This window comes from Cololabis saira, chromosome 5 (assembly GCF_033807715.1).
Source record: "Cololabis saira isolate AMF1-May2022 chromosome 5, fColSai1.1, whole genome shotgun sequence".
Lineage (NCBI taxonomy): Eukaryota > Metazoa > Chordata > Actinopteri > Beloniformes > Belonidae > Cololabis > Cololabis saira.
The window spans coordinates 15102825-15120577 of NC_084591.1; the positions used below are offsets into that span (position 1 = coordinate 15102825).

The 17753-nt window shown below is 40.0% G+C and overlaps 1 protein-coding gene across 2 annotated transcripts; it reads right to left on the reverse strand.

Moving 5' to 3' along the window:
- Positions 1-3166: 3166 nt before the first annotated feature.
- Positions 3167-17348, reverse strand: cnot4a (CCR4-NOT transcription complex, subunit 4a). Of its 2 annotated transcripts, XM_061721023.1 has the most exons (13): positions 17135-17348; positions 12073-12295; positions 11625-11822; positions 11290-11376; positions 10996-11097; positions 10653-10778; positions 10438-10562; positions 10146-10352; positions 9999-10056; positions 9635-9890; positions 6258-6755; positions 5758-5991; positions 3167-5131 (listed from the first exon to the last, which is right to left on the reverse strand). In XM_061721023.1, the coding sequence occupies exons 2-13, from the start codon at positions 12244-12246 to the stop codon at positions 4803-4805; spliced, it is 2394 nt and encodes a 797-aa protein (XP_061577007.1). In that variant the 5' UTR covers positions 12247-12295; positions 17135-17348; the 3' UTR covers positions 3167-4802. The 2 variants fall into 2 exon arrangements, with proteins under 2 accessions (XP_061577007.1, XP_061577008.1); XM_061721024.1 differs by lacking the exon at positions 5758-5991.
- Positions 17349-17753: the final 405 nt, after the last annotated feature.

Below are 17753 nucleotides of genomic sequence, written 5' to 3' on the forward strand. Positions count from 1 at the left end.
TAAGTGCTCTGGGTTCTTGAAATATAACCACACAAATATTGGGGAAGTACACCTAAAATGGCTTTATATACAAGAATGTGCCAGTGTGAGAGACGACGTGCAGCCAATGAGGGCCACTCAACTCTGCGATATAAGGTACAATGGTGAGTGAGGGCTTTACAACCTATGACAAACCTCAGGGCACCGTGATACACAGAGTCCAGAGATTGCAGACATTTGGCAGGGGCATGCATATAAAGAAGGTCGCCATAATCCAGTAGGGGAAGAAAGGCGGCACCAACCAACTTCTGTTTTAATAAAACAAACGCCCACTATCCTCATTTAAGTGAAGCAAAGCTCTGAGTTACCAGTCTAGACTGATGATGCCGTAGAGAAAACAATAATTTCAAGTCACTGCTCTGACAGGCTACAGGCTATTGGATCATGGCATGTCCTGAATCAGGTAAAAACAGATGCTGTATGAACAGCAGATTCTCTTAACTGTGTCCTGATATGTAAAAGTGCAGACTGGTGCAGTGTCTTTCCCCATGACTGTATGAGGTTGGAGTGGAGACTAATTAACTTACTAACCACTGAGTCTGGCAGGTTTCAAGCTCAAGCTCCTGCACTGTTCTTGTGCCACCAGATCTCAAAACACTGCTGTCGTTCGTGTGGTGGTAAAAATAAACAGATGCTATTCACGTAATCATGGGGCATGCATCATCACCCAGATCCCTCTGTTAGGTTATAGTACAGAGCGGTTTAGTCTGCACGAGTGTTTGATGGTGCGGGAACACTCTCAGTATAAGCGCGCTCCTGCTCCGCTCCATCCTCTTGTTGTTGCTGACTCACTGTCACAGCCCCTGAATCTGCTGCCTGCCTGCATTATTTACACACTCACCTTCCACTGCTGCTGCCTCCTCAGCACCCACAGCCTGAAACCAGAGGGGGCAGCTCCAGCCATCCCGGGGTGTCTGTTTCCACCGCACTTCCAGTTACATAAGTACAGCTGCTGACACGACCAGCTGACTAATCATCCAGCTTTATCACATAAATGAATCATCGAGCATTTTGACAACAGTTAACGGGTAAAAAAAAACAGTACTTTTAGTCCCTTTCAACCATTCATTTAGGCAGTTAGGGAGTGAGATGAGATTCAGGTAGTTTACTTACACTTTGCTCAGATTTTTCAGTGATCCACTGATTTCATAATTCATTGCATAAATTTAGACACTTTAGTGCCAGCGGCCACTCAGCATGATACAAGCCCCACCTTGTTTTAATGAAAGATTGCCCCCCCCCCCAAAGGGTTTGATTTATCCCCAAAATAGAAGGTGGAGCACTGCGTTTACAGTGGGGTTTACTTAGATTTCCACTTTTAATTTTAGCACGCATTAATATTGTATTGTAGTGGCACTCTCCCCATACCGATGTTCTGTTTCAGCCCACAGAGCCCTGTTTGGTTCAGCGTGCAGCGTATCTTACATGTTTCAGGTCAGCCTGAAGCTCTTTAGTGTCAAACTTAAAAGAAGACAAATATGGCTTGTTTGGAGGGATTTCCAGGAAAAAGCCTCAGATTTGACTTTGCAAAGCTCCATCTGAACAAAAACAAAAAACGTCTGGAATGAAGTCCTTGTCGACAGACGAGATCAACGAGGATGTGTTGGGTGAAAAAGTAGCTGCATCTCAGCAGAAACCACACATGCCATCTATCGTAAAGACTGTGGTTTGTCCAGTAACGTTTGCATGACTCGATTTTTGATGCCCCTCTTTGTCCTTCACCGTTAGAGCCCTGCTGGTTTCAGACTGCAGTGTGTTACAGTCAGGAACTGCAACCCAAGATCAGCTCAGCTAAAAAAAAAAAAACAACTTTTGACTGCAACCCATATCATGCTTCAAAAACGTTTCTTATTAAGTTTTAGAGACACTTCTTGAATGGATCTTGTACATTTCTAAATAACAGCATTGACACTCAAATACTTCTGTAAACATTATCTTGTTAAATGCAGTTATAAAAGAATCCTTGAGGATTTCAACTCATGTGAACATTGAAAATAAAGTACATATGTACTGTTGGATTTCAGTAAATTACCCCAATTTAGGCGATCAATTGTTTCTGTAAGTCAAAAAAGAGAATTAATACTAACTCTGATTAACAGATACTACAGGTGGTATAAATAAATGTTTCATGCATATGCACGTTACTTCAATTTCCCCTCTGTATTCACCCACTGCACATTTTTACATATACCTCCATCATCCACAGTCAATGAGGGAATTTAACTTGTAAAAATGATGCTCAGTCCCTCCACAGAGGACTTTAGGTGCTACGGTGCCTTTAAGGTTGCACACAGTTACTCTCAACACGGTTTATGCTTGTTCTTCCTTTCTGGGCAGATTTTAGCCATAACATATGCCTTAAAAGCTAAATGGAGATGGAGAGGAGATACTGTACAGTATATCAGGTTACAACTCAGACTCTGAAGCTGAAGCTTTTTTAATTCTGCCTTCAAAACAAATATTTTTATTTTTTTGTTACATGTATTGTTAGTTTCCCACAAAACATGGATTAGGGATTAACAAAAAATGAATAGGGATGTACCCAATTCTATTAACAAAGTGCAAAAATGCTCGAGCAACTGTAAAAGCACCAAATGTGCTAATCTCTGTCAGTCAGAGGGATGGGGAAAAAAAGAAAAGGAAAAAGAGAGAGAGAGGGAGAGCTCTGTGCTGCAGGTATCTATTGCTGCATTGGCAGAGAAGTGCAGAGCTGCAAACTGAAGGACAGTGCATATGCTCTGCTCCCTGCAGTGGTACTACAGCAACACAAGTGATGAAAACCATCAAAAATCATTCTCATCTGGATTCAAGTCAGCTTTTCTCACTTATTTACACAGATGTCCGTCAGTGTACAGGACACTGTGCATCTGTGAAGACAGTCGTGTCCATGTCATTCAGTGTCACCTTGTGTTCTCGACTGAGGTCTGACTGCAGAGCTTTGTCTCTGATAACGTGATCTGCCCCCTAGTGGAAAACATTCAAATTAAAGCAAAAGACTCAACAACTAACTGTAAGAGCTTCCTTTCATGCTTTTGGTGCATAAATAAATACTTTTAATGTTTAAAAAGGTAATTAGCAAGCATGTTTAATCAGAATGGTGCAAAGAGACGAGCAGACAAACAACAGCTCTGAGTTTTCAGTTTTATTTAAGGTTCATTTTTCCAGACCTGCAGAGGACAGTTCACTTCCTTTAAGCGCCTCCAAATTGTTTATTTCCTTGCAACATCATGTTAAAACCCACTGTATGACGCTGTGTTGGTTTCTCCTGGATGACTTTGTTCATTTTGTGAATACTGTTAAATAGGGGAGGGTGCAGGGAGGGAGGTGGGTAAGAGAGAGAAAAGACAGAGCGAACACGGATCAGAATTAAGACTTCAATAAAGAAAAAAAAAAAAGGCGGCGGTCATAGAGGTCGATCTCAAATCCTACTGTCTGAGAGCTCCTTGATTGAGAACTACAGTACTTGGTATTGTCTTGCAGCACGTTTGCATTCAGCTGCTGAAATCATACAATATTGCATTATTTTCAGCAGCCATCAACACTCCCCTTTCGAAACATTCAAGCTCCTTTCTCTCACCTGTCTATTTTAAGGCCTCGTTTAAGCCCTCGAGGGTTTAGCAATGGGACCCGTTAACCCTTTGACTACCCTTGTCTGTTTTGTTTTAGTTTTGACGTATCCTTTTTCGTGTAGGCATTGCTGTGTTTATGCAGTGGCTGTCCATGTTAGGGCTAGCTATTGCAGGTACCACACAGTGGCACTGTGAGTAAGAGTCTAACCCTAGTGCTCAGGATGTGTGCCATGATCTCCCACAGCCCTGGCTCCCTGTGGTGAGGCAGTGCGCCACCCTCTGATACAGAGGTTCAGCAAATTCTCCCTCCAGCGGGACGGGGCCAATCGCAGCCCCTCGCTAAAGAGAGTGTAAGCCAAGCGGCCTGTCAGGCAGGCCATTTGTGTGCCTACCAAACAGGGAGCCCATGCAAAGCTTGTGCCCTCGACTCCTCTGCGTCATCTGTATTCACTCTCTCACCAAATCCTTGCTTCTGCAATTCTTGTTTTTAATCTTTTTTTTTTAAACCCACTCTCAATAAGAAAAAAAACCAAACAATTTAAGTGCCAACCTTTCTTATCTCTCTCTCACCTCGCCAAATTCACAACTTGGCTGTAAAGTCGAACCGTTTCACAGTCTTTTGTTAAGAGTGGGGAGGATGAGGGGCTTCGGGGCAAAGCTTCAAGGAGCAGATTCACAGCTTGCTTCATTCCTCAAAAAACGAATCATGACTTCAACTTTCCCAAAAAACACAAAATGTTTTCATGCTTAATCATTAGTTATTTTTTTTTTTAAAGACCTCACTTCTGCTAATTTGTTTCTTTGCCTGTTTGTGGAGTTAATTTGTGTCACCACTGGGCACTTAATGCTATTCTGACTCTTGTGCTCCCCGATGACACTAAAGCTACACAATGAATCCCATGTTACGCCCAGAACTGCTCTACAGAGTGGTGATGGCAGCAGACAAAGGGTACTGATAACTCATGTGCCACAAACAAAAACAAAAACAAACAGGCCTTCAGAGTAGACAAAAGGGAAGGATGAGGACAAAAAGAAGAAAGCAAGTTTGTTACTTTGTTAATTTATCATACTCTGCAGAGATTGGTGTGTTTTGCATGGGGGGGGGTGAGGGGGGAGAGGGAGGGAGCAGGGTACAGGATGAGTGGGAATAAAGTGGAAGTGGGGGAATGGATGGGTGTCTGCTGCAGTCTGTGTTCAGTGGCGATCCACAGCGGCACTCTGTAGTAGCTCTGTGGCGGGCTGTCCTGGGGGTCTGAAGGCGGTCTGGAAGCCTGGCGGGGGGGAGTGGAACTGGCTGGCGGGGTTGGCTGTGGGGGGGGGCATGTAGGGAGCCCAGCCGCTGGCGGCTCTGTGGTGGAGGGGGAGGTGGCCGTCCAGGAGGCCGCTGTGGAGGGGCTGGGGAGTGGGCACGGCGGAGCTGGCAGGGCCGTCCATCTCTGTGAGCGCCTGCAGGGACTTGAGCCAGTGTGGCGGGTTGTCGTCCTGAAGACAGTCTAAACTGTTGCCGGCGGTGGCGGGGATGCCTGAGGGGGACGAGGGACACGGGAAAGATCATCAGAAAAACATAACGGATGACACAGGTACAGGAGAAATATTCTCAAAACAAAAGATCACCTAACGCAATATGAGAAATCATTTTTGAAATGGACATGAACAGACTTTGTATTTATAAAGCAGGTGGGGAATGACGGCTTTTCTTCAGAACTATGAGCTTAAATGCCAAGTGACAAGGCGCAAAAAGAACACTTATGGGATGATGTGATACAAAGAGTATCATGAGTCATGATTTCTTTTTTTATATACCCATTATGAGATGGCATATTGTCCCAAACTGATCAAATTGTGACAAAATACCAACGGAATGGAAAAGATCATTCATCACATGAATAAAGCTGCACTTAATTTTTTTATATTCTGGTTACTGTTTGAATTATCCTCACTAACCAACAGCGTTTGTTACAGGTGGAATTTTCTTTAGGTTTTAAGTTTTAAAAAAACCCACCTGACTAAAACTTCAAATGTCTATTTTAATGTTTTTAGAGGCCAAGACCTTGACTGTGAAAATAAGTGTAATTTAAATAATATTTACATGTGCAGCTAATGTCACTTATAAATATTAAAAAGATAAGAACAGGAGATATATTTCTACCTGTAATAATAGCAGGGTCCATCCAACTGGCTGTGCCATCCCAGCTCAGGCTGTGCGAGATGCCTGCTGGACCTGCCGGCCCACCAATGTGGTTAACACTGTTGGAGGATGATGAGGATGAAGAGGAGGAGGAGTTTGGGAGGCCACCAAAGTTGATATTGATGTTGGGCAGGAGAGCTCTCAAGCCGTCCTGCCACTCTTTCACATTTAAGCCGTCTATAGAGCCACTGTTTTCTGCAGGAGGACAAGAAAACAGCGGCGGGGGTTGATAAAAGGTGTTTAGATCATAAACTAGTGATTAACTGCAGAACTTCTTCTGACAGCATTTCTGTTTATCTCTGGGAAAAATAAATGCATTTCTGATCACAAGCCTTTTTCCATCTATGCAGCAAAGTTCATGTGTTGTGATGATATTAAGTAACTTCATTATGTGGCACATCTAATCTCCGTTATAAGCATGCACACAGAAAGGTTTGAAGGTGAAGCAGGTGTCTTGGTACCTGAGATGGGGATCCCTCCCAGCCCTGTGCTGTGCTGAGGGGGCAGATTCAGGTCCAGAAAGTTACTGTGTGAGGCAGCACTGGCTGAGTGGTTCAAGTGTGTGAGGTTATTTCGTGTGGGGATGCCCATCCAGGGGTGTCTGGCGGAGGGCGGCTGCTGCTGACTGGCCTGGCTGTTGTGACTGCCGGGGAAACTGAAGGAGCTGTAGATGGGTCTGTGTTGCTGGAGCTGGGGGAGGCGTGGCAGGCCACTGGGGAAGTGGTGGGAGCTGCCGCTGGGGTTGGGCGGGAGCAGGCCGTGGTTGCTCCCCTGGTGTAGTGGCCCGGGGGACAAGGGATTCTGATCCTGCACCGTCAACTCCTTCTCCATCAGATCGGCCAAAGCCTTGCGGGTCACGTCGAAAGGATCGAAGCCCAGGTCGTCGTCCTGTTGTTTACTGGAGGAGCCAAAACCAAAGGCCGCCTGCCAGTCTGTAGATGAAGACACGGGTATTGTGTCTGAGAGGAGAGGGGGGAAAAAGAAAAAAAAAAAGTGAGGCAAGTCCTGTACATTTCCACTTTTGTTACTTCAGTCATAGGCCTGTGTTGAAAAAAATCGATTTCCCAATTCTAAAATCGATTCTCATATTAATTCCTAAAAATCGATTCATATTTCTAAAGATCGATTTTTTTAGATCTTTTTTTTTGGGGGGGGGGGGGGGGGTTGGTTTTTTTTTCTCTTTTATTTATTTATGTTTGTTTTTTTTCATCATTACATTACAACTTTTGGTTATTTTTTTGTTTATCCCCAAAAAAGGAATGTTTTGTTGGACACGAGAATAACTGGTGCCATGTTTTAGGTATGAAAACATTAAAGTGTTAGGTTATAATTGCATAAATTGTCTATATTTCATTACTTTATATACTGTCTTGGGGTTACATTTGCAAAAAATGCTAAAAACCAAACGCTCAAAAATGAAAAACCAAAATAGACCAAAAATGGAACAAATAAAAACGGAATGTGGGAAAAAATAAAACCGATTTCATCCGTCTCTGTTTCCTCCCTGGATCTGTTTGGTAATTCTGACCCACATGATGTTTCTGAAAGCAATTCTATCAGCATTCTGGGAGCTGATTGGTCCTTACAGCATCATTAGCTGCAATACTTGCTGTTGAATCTCAATATAATACTAGTAGTAATATTTTGCATAACTACAGTCATATAATTTATGCAACAGCTCAAAAAACAGTTTTAATAACACTAACCCAAATCAATATCAGAATCGAATCAGGTCGAATGAAATCTTGATAATCGATTCTGAATCTTAAGAATCGGAATCGAATCGATCCCCAGCCCTATTCAGTCATGCTGTTGTTCAGCTCGATTGCAAATGGTTAGCCCTCTGACTGTATTTGTACATTCACATTACAAATATTCTGCTGGTAATTATTAACATCTCCTGTATCAGCCTAATAAAACTGGAACCAAAGATCAGTAACCTGAATATTCCAACTGTAGGTGGACATCAGATTTTCAGTTTGGGTATACGAGCTAACAGCCTGTTGCTATCAGGCACCAACCATCTAACTTCCCGTTTTGAGGCTCATGTGGAACTAAGATTAGTTGCAGTTCCTCGACTGACCACTAGATGCTGTTCACATTTTATTGACTCCCATGTTAAAATGTCCAACTTTGGAGCAGAAATAAATATATTTACATCCTGGTTCAAAAAAGCAATTTGGTCTCAATTGTTTGCCACGCACAGCTCTAAGGGGTGAATTTGGGATTCAATAGAATTTAGTGCGTACGGCCAATAAGCCTTAAATGTATTTCTAATACGATTAACTGACAGTAAGCTCAGCCAACGGCTAGCAGGTATCACTTCCTCATCTGTAATCGTCATGCTACTTAGAGAAGCAACCACCAGTTTGTATGAACCCAGCGTTGGCTAAATGATTTCGCCAGCAAGTCAATGTTAAATGGTATTATTCTGCAGTAAACATTTGACGGCAGCTCTGAAGATATTTAGGAGAGGATCGGCTGAAGGAGCTGGGAGCTGACGCCAGATTTGATTGACATAAGGTGGGGGTGTTCCCATCAGCTTCTCAAGCAACATGGCTGTTCATCGTAAAAAAAACGGGCTTCAAATCTTCTTCACAAATCAATGAGTCATGTGACCTAATGCTTAGTCCATTGTTTTATACAGTGTATGGTCGCAGCGCTGTCACGTTGACAACCGTGAGAATGTGACCTTCAATTATGATTCATTCCATTTTAGCTGTTCAGGGAATGACGGGATAACAGAGACCAGCTGTGTGGCATCCTTTAAACTGAGTGACAAGTTGAAAATATATAAACTCCCTCTCTGTTGTTTTTATTCCTATAAATCATGTTTCTTTCTTTCGTCTCATACAGTAATTAATACTTGACCAGGCATGTGCACCACTCAGTATTAGTCACGAGCATGTGGACCTGCCTTGTTTGGTACCGCGTGTGTGGGCCACGTTCACCGTGTAAGGTATGTACAAACCTCCCCCGCTCAGTGTTGGGGACTTTCAACATTCATACAACAGAAAAAACATGAAGCTTCGAATACTCGACATTCTGCCAAAGTTCCTGAACCCATTAAAAAGGTATTTAGGACAGAATTATAATCTGCTGCAGTGGTACGAAAACAAATATTAAGGATAAAGGCCAAATCAGGTCAGCGTACTGCTTGAAAACTATAAAATGTGATATCAGAGATGATGGAATCAATACAACCCTATATAGGACATAATAACATCCATTAATTTTCTATACCTGCTTATCTATTTTTTCAAATCCAGAAGATATAGAACATAGAAGGAAATATAATTTCAAACAGCATGCAAGGACCACTCTCAAGCAGATGTGTACATCGGTTGTGGGAGTAAAACTGTGGAACTCTCTACAAAATGATTTAAAAGGAATGCACAAATTCACTTAGGTTCAAAAAAATGTATAAAGATAAAATATTTAAGTTATATGATCATGAATAGACTGGGAATTAAGCAGTATTATTAATATCTGTGGTTGGTTCTATTTAAGTGTATATTTTTGTAAATATTGGTTACATTGACTGTTCTTTTTGTTTTGGTATTTAATAAGGGGCAGGTAACATAAGACTTGTCTTCATCCTGCTCCTTTTCGGTCATGGGTGTGTAGATTGACCACCATGCACGAAACGAAATAAATAAATAAAATCCAAGTAGTATCCAACAGAAATAAAGTCACATTCTATGCATTAAAAACCAAAACATTTACCTGTATACAGGACAGGGTCATGGGGATCTCAAAATAAAATAACAATACTACTAATCAATATAACCTAATTCAGAGGATATTCAAGAATTATAGTATCTTCAAGAATGAATACCTGATGTGAAGAGGCTCTGTGGTTCGGGGGTCATGGGCCAATCAGAACTGCCACGTGGAGAGCTGGGAAAGGGGGGCAGGCCAGCAGGGAGAGGGTTAGGATGTCTGAAGTTACTGTTGTCTGAAAAAAGGGACTGGGACTCAGCGGCCGCACCCTCAAAGGGTGAACGGGCCGAGAGGTCTGTTATGCTTATTGGCACCACCAGGACGGGTTTGGTTAGCCCTGGAGGAGGGGAGGGGGAGTCACTGGTGGGCATCTAGAAACAAGAAAAGAAAGAAATAAAAAGAGAAAAAGGCATGAAGGTTTCTGCATATCAATCATCTGGATTTATATTTCACCAAAACAACCATACATAATGTTTTACCTGTTGTAAAGTCTCTCCATTCACCATACCGATTGAGTCTGTAGGTTTGTCACTGGGACTACGGATTGAAAACACATATATGCATCAACAGAAAAGAAAAGTTGAATATATACACAATTGTTTTCTGAAAGATTATGTAACTATTACCTGTTGCTGTCACAGTTAGAGGAGAATGGGGACAAGGCAGTACGCTGGCCAGGACCCAGCTCTGTTTCTAACCCGTCTGAATTAATAGCTTCTTGGTCTAAATAGTCTAGTAGTGGAGGGGATTTGCGGTCTTCTGAAAGCCCGTTGGCCAGTTTGCTATGCCCTGACAGTGTTGGCCACCCATCTTTACCATTGCTGCTGTTGCTTCTGCGGCAGAACAGGAGAAATATAAGTCATCAAGTAATATACTATGATCCATGATAAAAAAATAAATAAAAAATACAAAACTAACCTCTGTGTGGCGTTGGGTTTACTCTTTGACTTCTCCGTCCCACATGTTGGAGGTTGTAGAAAGCCTGGGTTAATTTTATAGAGGTCTTGGAGGAGTTTCTGCTCATATTCTTGATGCTTCCCTGCCTAAATAGAAAAAAAACAAACAGGGGTCAACATAAAATGTCCAACAAAAAAAGAAGTCACATTCTAGGCAGTAAGAACCAAAACATTTACCTGCATCTCCTCTTTAGTAAAGCTAGCTGCTTCATCTCCCAACTCATGTAGATACATACAATCAGGTTTGGGACATTGCATACTTTTGAGGAAGTAACTGCAGTATTTTGTTGTACCTAAAGAAGCCTGCAAGATAAAGACAAAAATCAAATCGATGAGGAAATAATAAAAGAAAACTTGAACTAAAATATTATAGTTCCTTTTAAAAGTTAAAAATAATGCATGCCTAGTAGAATGAATATTTAGACTGTATAAATATAATGTGGATTTCATGTAAATAAAACTTGTACTTATTATTAGACCATAAGACTTCTATAAAAATGAAAAGTAGTTAACTTCTCACCTTGAGTGTTCTGCCATCAACCACCACGTTGTTCACACACTGTATTGCTCGTAGAGCATCTTCAGAGCGGATGTAAGTGACATAAGCACTGGCACTAGGCCCCTGAACAACAGAAATTAAAAGGTAAACACACACAAGCCAACTGGTGCAACAAATCTTATTAAAATATTATCAACCATTTAAATTATGAGTAATTGGTTTACTTTCAAAAATATTCTTATTTGTAATGTTGAAGATTTAATTCAAAAAAACATAAAAGGCAATATTTATTCCTTAAACTAATCAAAGTCTCACCTGTGAACCTGCGTAAGATGTGCTATTGTTGATGACCACTTTATGGATTTTTCCAAACCTCCCAAAATATTCTGGTCGTTTTAAGACCTGTGGGGAAAACAAAAAGAGGTTTGTCTACAGCAAGTTCTTTCAGAGATACTACTCATGATTTAATTTCCTCTTAGAGCTCATCTACCTTTAGCAATGTCTGGATACATTAACCAAAATCTGGCAGCCAGTTCTTTTACTTTATTAGTGTCAATGCCTGCGTCTCATTCATTAAAAAACCCACAAACTCAAGCAATCCTGTAGCACAAGTAGCCAAAGTCTGAGTCATTAAGATGTGATGTGCTCACCTCTGGGTCAGCGAGTCGCTGTGAAAGCCCTACCACAAACACCAGGTTCCTCTGGACCACTCTCACACTGGCCAGGTGCTTGCGATTTTCTGTCACCTTCTGCTTTTTTTCATTCTGTTTTTGCTTCTTTTCGTTCTTTATCCTTTGGATCTCTTCCTGTGACAGAGGCTTGTAGACAGCAGGGTCTTCTGGGTATGGCTGCACAAAAATACACAACATTTTTGTTACAAACTCAGATGTCCACCATGCAAAAACTGATGTAATTTTAGAAATGCATAAAATTGTGATCTAAAGGGTTTAACATACTGTTTGGTCAAACTGTCAAAGATCAATTCTCTTGCAACAAGACTATCCCAACACTCAACTTCATCATCCTCTGCTTCACCAGTAACACTCCCCTTACTGTGATCTTTTTTTTTTGTTTTTGACCATCACATCCTTCCCTTACCTTTCTACAAGCTGGGCAGAGGCCATTCTCATCTGTCCGGATGCGGTGCCAACAGAAGCGGCAGATCTGGTAGCCACAGGTGCAGGGGAAGAAATTGACATCATCAATCTCCAGCGGTTCCATGCACAGAGGGCACTCCATGGGGTCGTCCTTCATTTCAGGGCTGTGGGACATCCTATTGCACGGCGAGGGTGAGTACGGAGGCTGGTCACAGAGCACAGGGCTATGAAAATAAATAAATAAAAATCCAAGTAGGATCCAAGTTAGAACTCCATCTGGCCATGGCTGACAACACATTCTTTCCTTTTGTCCCCAATACTTACTACTACAGTGATACAGTCTTTAAAACTAAAATCATGCTCTCAACATCAATTTCTTAAATACTGCAAACTTCATGTTTTAATGGTATTGTAATAAAAGAAAAGTTTAAACAACTGCACATTCATTAGCTCCAACAAAATAATAATAAAGAATCGGTAATATTTTTAAGAGTTCTGAAAAAATATTTTGGTCATGTAGACTTGCAGTTTAACTGCAGTCTTACCAAATAACAAATATTTGTCTTTTAAAAGCAGACTAAACTATTCGGACCCAACGCAACATATGTATGCATTTGTCTCATATGCAAGCTGTATCCTTTAACCAGAATGTGAGTACCACATGACACTTAAACTATTTCAAGACATACTTACTTATTTTTCTGTTTTTTTTTTTTTTAAGGACACAAGACAAACGTTGATTATTTGCAGTAAAACATGGTTAAAGGTCTCCTTTTCAAAAGTGCCTGTTTATAGTTTCAACATAGGCTGAAAAAGAAAGCCTGTAGTTCTGTCAAGTTTTTCAGAAAACTAATGTTTTAAGAGGCTTTTCATACACTGCTTAGGCTTCAGAAAGCATTTTTCAAATGTACAATATTAAACAAAAACATTCAGAGGCTAAACAACTTTTTATACTCTGACAATTTGCTCTTAAATAGAGAAATATTTAAGTATTTATGGCTTAACGTGTTTCTCTTAAAAGGAAGATGCAAATATGTACTAGATCAGACTACAGTTGTCATTGTTATTTGGCTATCAAACTTAAAAAGGGATAACTGCCAATACAGATGTGCATTTGTTGTCTCATTCATTTTATGCCACAAAAGCTTTTGGATTAGTAATTATTAACACCTTTGATCATAAAACATTTGGGAAATACCCTCCTCAAGGCTGTTTGCACTTCTTTGTCGTGTGGCTTTAATTCAAGATGTTTTCACAGCAATGTTATAGTGTATGAGTTTGGATCTAAACCCCACATCATTAATGCCAACAGATGCTCATCACCATAAAGATGCTTGAATATTTTGAGTTGGGCACATTGTTGCATAGTGTGTATTATTCTTTCAAGAAAATTTCCCCTTGGGTATTAATAAAGTAATCTATTCTATTGTATATATTCAAATAAAGCCGAGTCATGACACATGTAAAGTTTCTATAGAAGGTAAACAAAACCAACCTTGCTAAGATATTGCCAAATGAATACAATCAGGTGATTGTACTCATGACATGCTCAGTGAAAACATTCTTATGAGGGTTTTTTTGTCAGTCCTACATGACAGTACACTGATTATGACCTAATTCAGGTCCATTGGTTGGACAACAAAGACAATCAGAGCATCAGCATGAGCTCCCAGCAACGGTGTGGGTCTCACTTACTAACACATGATCAAAATGGAATCAAAACCCACATTTCAACCTTCGGGAGAGAATTTGACCAAAACTGCTTTTTTTTCCCCACTTTGGTTTGCCAAACAAAAACAAATCCAAGTCATCAAAAAAGAAAACAGCTAAAAACAGAACCAATGACAGGCCGGTGTTTAGTGCGGATGTTGTTGCATTTCATCCTCAGCTGACACGTCACGGTGTACGTTTAAGGCAGAATATAACAAGTGTGTTTAAGAGGGAAATTTGTTTGGAACTCCCATTTTTCAGACATTCAATGGAAAACAGCCTGGCTCCTCCCCTATAAATTTGCAATCTCAAACAAAATAAAAGAAGTCCAATATAACATTTTACATAATATTTACCCCACCAACCAACTTATATCCAAATTTGTAGACATTGATAGCAGATGTGTATTTTGTAAACATGACGAAGAGACCATCATACATTTGTTTTATGAATGTGAACATACTTTAAGTTTCTGGAAAAAATGGGAAGAATTTTTTGACATACAAACTAATAATGTAATTAAATTAGAAGCCAAAGATATCTTACTTTATTACGAAAACCAAAATTACAAAATTCAACAACTGGTCAATTTAATGATTCTTGTTGCTAAGTTTCACATTCATAAAGCAAAATTCTCCAAAGCCTGTCCATCCTTAGTTCCTTTAAAGTTGATTTGAAAATGTATTTTGAGACAATACCATTGGTTAATAACAAAAAATGTAATACTACTGTCAACCTCATAAAAGAAATGTTTACAGATATCTGAATGTAGGCTATTGCCTTCCTTTTATTATTTAGTGTAATTGTTAAGGTCACGAACGACTTGCACTTTATTGAGCTTTTTTTAGTGAAGAGAACAATTTAATATTTTTTTGAACTATAATAATGCCTATGTATGTTTGTGTTTTATATTATTGAATGATGCCTGCCATTTATTTTGATGTCATTGTACGTTTCTGGAATTGAAATAAAGTTTGATTTATAAAAAAAAAATAACAAGTGTGTTTATTTATAAATTAAGAAAAAAAAGCCTGTTGATGGCATCTCAACAAGCAGCAGCAGCAGCCTGGGTTTTTCTACGTGACAGGGCCCAGCAGATTCACTCCCTTACAAACACAGACTGCATCCAGCTGACAGACAGACAGACAGGGGGGGAAGTTACATTAGACAAAAAAAAAGCCAACATTTCACATGCATGGACGCAGTTCGCCAGTAAACATTTACAGGAGTGTCTGATATCACTGCTTAAGTCATGCAGGGAGTCATGCTGGTAACTTTAGCTGCTGTCTGCTGTGTCAGACTCATGAGAGCTAAGCAAATAGGTAAAAAGAAGCTTAGTGTATATACATGTATGTATATAAATATATATAATAATGTATATTTATAGATATTATTTTACACCATCAAGACTTAACAGAATGGGACTAACTGATAATGATTTATGCTGGAAGTGTGGGGCAGAAAGGGGCACTTTTATGCATGCATTATGGGAATGCTCTAAGATCCTCCCCTTATGGGAAAAAGTGATAGAATGTATGAGTAAATCATTAAATTGTGAACTTCCCAGATCGCCAAGACTATGTCTTCTTGGAGACAGAACGGTGGTACCTCTGTTGGACAAATATTGTTTTAGAATAATAAAACTGGCCTAATAACATGTGCACGGACTATTCTGAGGTGTTGGAAGGAACCACAAGCCCCCACACTGAGTATGTGAAAAACACAGATGATGGAGACAGTGGCATGTGAGAAGATGCTGGGAAGATTAAACTGTGAAAATGATATGGTAGAAAAATGGAATACTTTTGGTAGACAGACAGGGGTGCAGATCCGAAGTCAGGATTGGGGGGGACACAAACGTGATTTTAATTTGTAATTTTTTGCCAATATGCAACTCATACCATGCCATAAATTGGTAAAGGCTCGCCCAAAAATACTGCACAGGGAATCATTTATTGTGCTTACCTTTCTTGTTTATTTGTCCTAAACAGCCAACAGTGTGTGTCACTGCTTACTTAACTGTTATATTCGTAAATCATAATTTTAAGGGTTTTGGGCATGTAGTGTCTACTCATCTCAAATTCTTCTCACCATCTTCCTTTTATCCTATGGGACTACTTTATGCACGATCAATTGATATATGGATGAAATATGGAGCCCTAAACAAGTTGTTTAAACTAACAAAAAAGTCATTGTCGAGCCCTTCAAAAATATTAATTCAGACTGAAAAAAACAATGTATGGAGTAGCAATACTTTCATTCTGTACACCTCAAAACGCACCGTGGATGTATTATTTTTTTAGAAATATATTTTTAATAAATATTCTACATATTCAACCTTTAAGTCGGAAAATACATTTGTTCAATTTTGAATAATTTAGGGTATTTTTATTGGGGGGGACAATTCATGTTTTTCAGAAATTGGGGGGGACATCTCCCCCCCGTCCCCCCCCCGAGATCTGCACCCATGTAGACAGATGTGTTAATTTGACTTACTTACCTGCCTGTCTTCATTTTACTTAATTTATTTTTAGATTTTTCAAATTTACTTTTTTTTCTTTCTATTAATATAATTTTTATTTATTTTTTTCCTATTTTTGACCTCCATGATGTCTGTGCATAAAAACTTTGAATTACAAAAAAAATAATGTATATTTATAAGGTTTAACTATTAGTATGAGGCTGTAAATGTAATTAAACCCAAAGGAAAAGCATGCAGAAGTGAAAACAGGGTTGATATCTGCGTCCAGTGCCAGGATGAACCTGCCTGTCTTAATTTTACTTAATTTATTTTTAGATTTTTCAAATTTACTTTTTTTTTCTATTAATATAATTTGTTTTGATTTTTTTTTTTTTTGCTATTTTTGATCTCCATGATGTCTGTGGTGTTTGATGTTCGTTTTGTGTGTTGCAATAATGAAAAAAGAATAAAAACTTTGAATTACAAAAAAATAATGTATATTTATAAGGTTTAACTATTGGTATGAGCCTGTAAATGTAATTAAATCCACAGGAAAAGCATGCAGAAGTGAAAACAGGGTTGATATCTGCGTCCAGTGCCAGGATGAAGCCGGCAGGGGCGTTTAGTTGCACATAAAAGTGTAAAAGTGACAGCTTTGGTTGCTGCTATGCGCCTTTAGCCCCGGCTGCTACATTGCGGCCCACGCAGACTAGCAGGGAAGTTTGCAGCTCTACAAAACCCCTGACACCTCCCTAAACGAGCCCAAACCACCCGTCCACGGCCCGGGAAGGCTGGATGGGACTTTCCAGTTGGATATGACCCCGTCGGCGGACACGACCGAGCGAAAGCGGCCGCTTTTTGTGAGCTGAGCCGCTGGGCTATCGGCACTCACCCTGTCCGTGTTGAGCTGACTCCAGTCACTCCGAGTTGGGCGGCGACTGTTGGCCGAATACACCCCGAATGTCCCGATCTGTCTGGGGCGGCGGGTTGGGATTACAGTACGCGTGCTGTTGTCGTGTAGTTAAAAGGCTATAACGGCGTGTTTGCCCCTCTCTTTTCTTGGTATTGTTGAGACAAATTACGCTCAAACCACCATCTTAGCTAGCATTATAGTTGGGAGGAGGGAGCGGGGCTGGTGGTCGACGCCACTGCGGCTGCGCGGAGGGAACAGGTGCATTGTGGGAGCTGGAGTTTTTATACTTTCTACCTCGTCATACGTTTGCTAAGTTATCTGGGTTGTAGCATCTTGTGCATGAGGTTAAACGTCTATCTCTCCCTCTCTTTATATATACAACAAAAACAACAAAACAAAGAATTTCATCCTATAAAACTTGCTATCTTGATTTACATGTGCCCAAAAAGGAGTAGGAAGAAGTGTAAACTTATTTAGTCCTTAACCTGTATTTATAAATATTCACACACTGTACTCACACTGATAAATAACATTATTATTATTATTATTATTATTATTATTATTATTATTATTATTATTATTATTATTATATACTGTA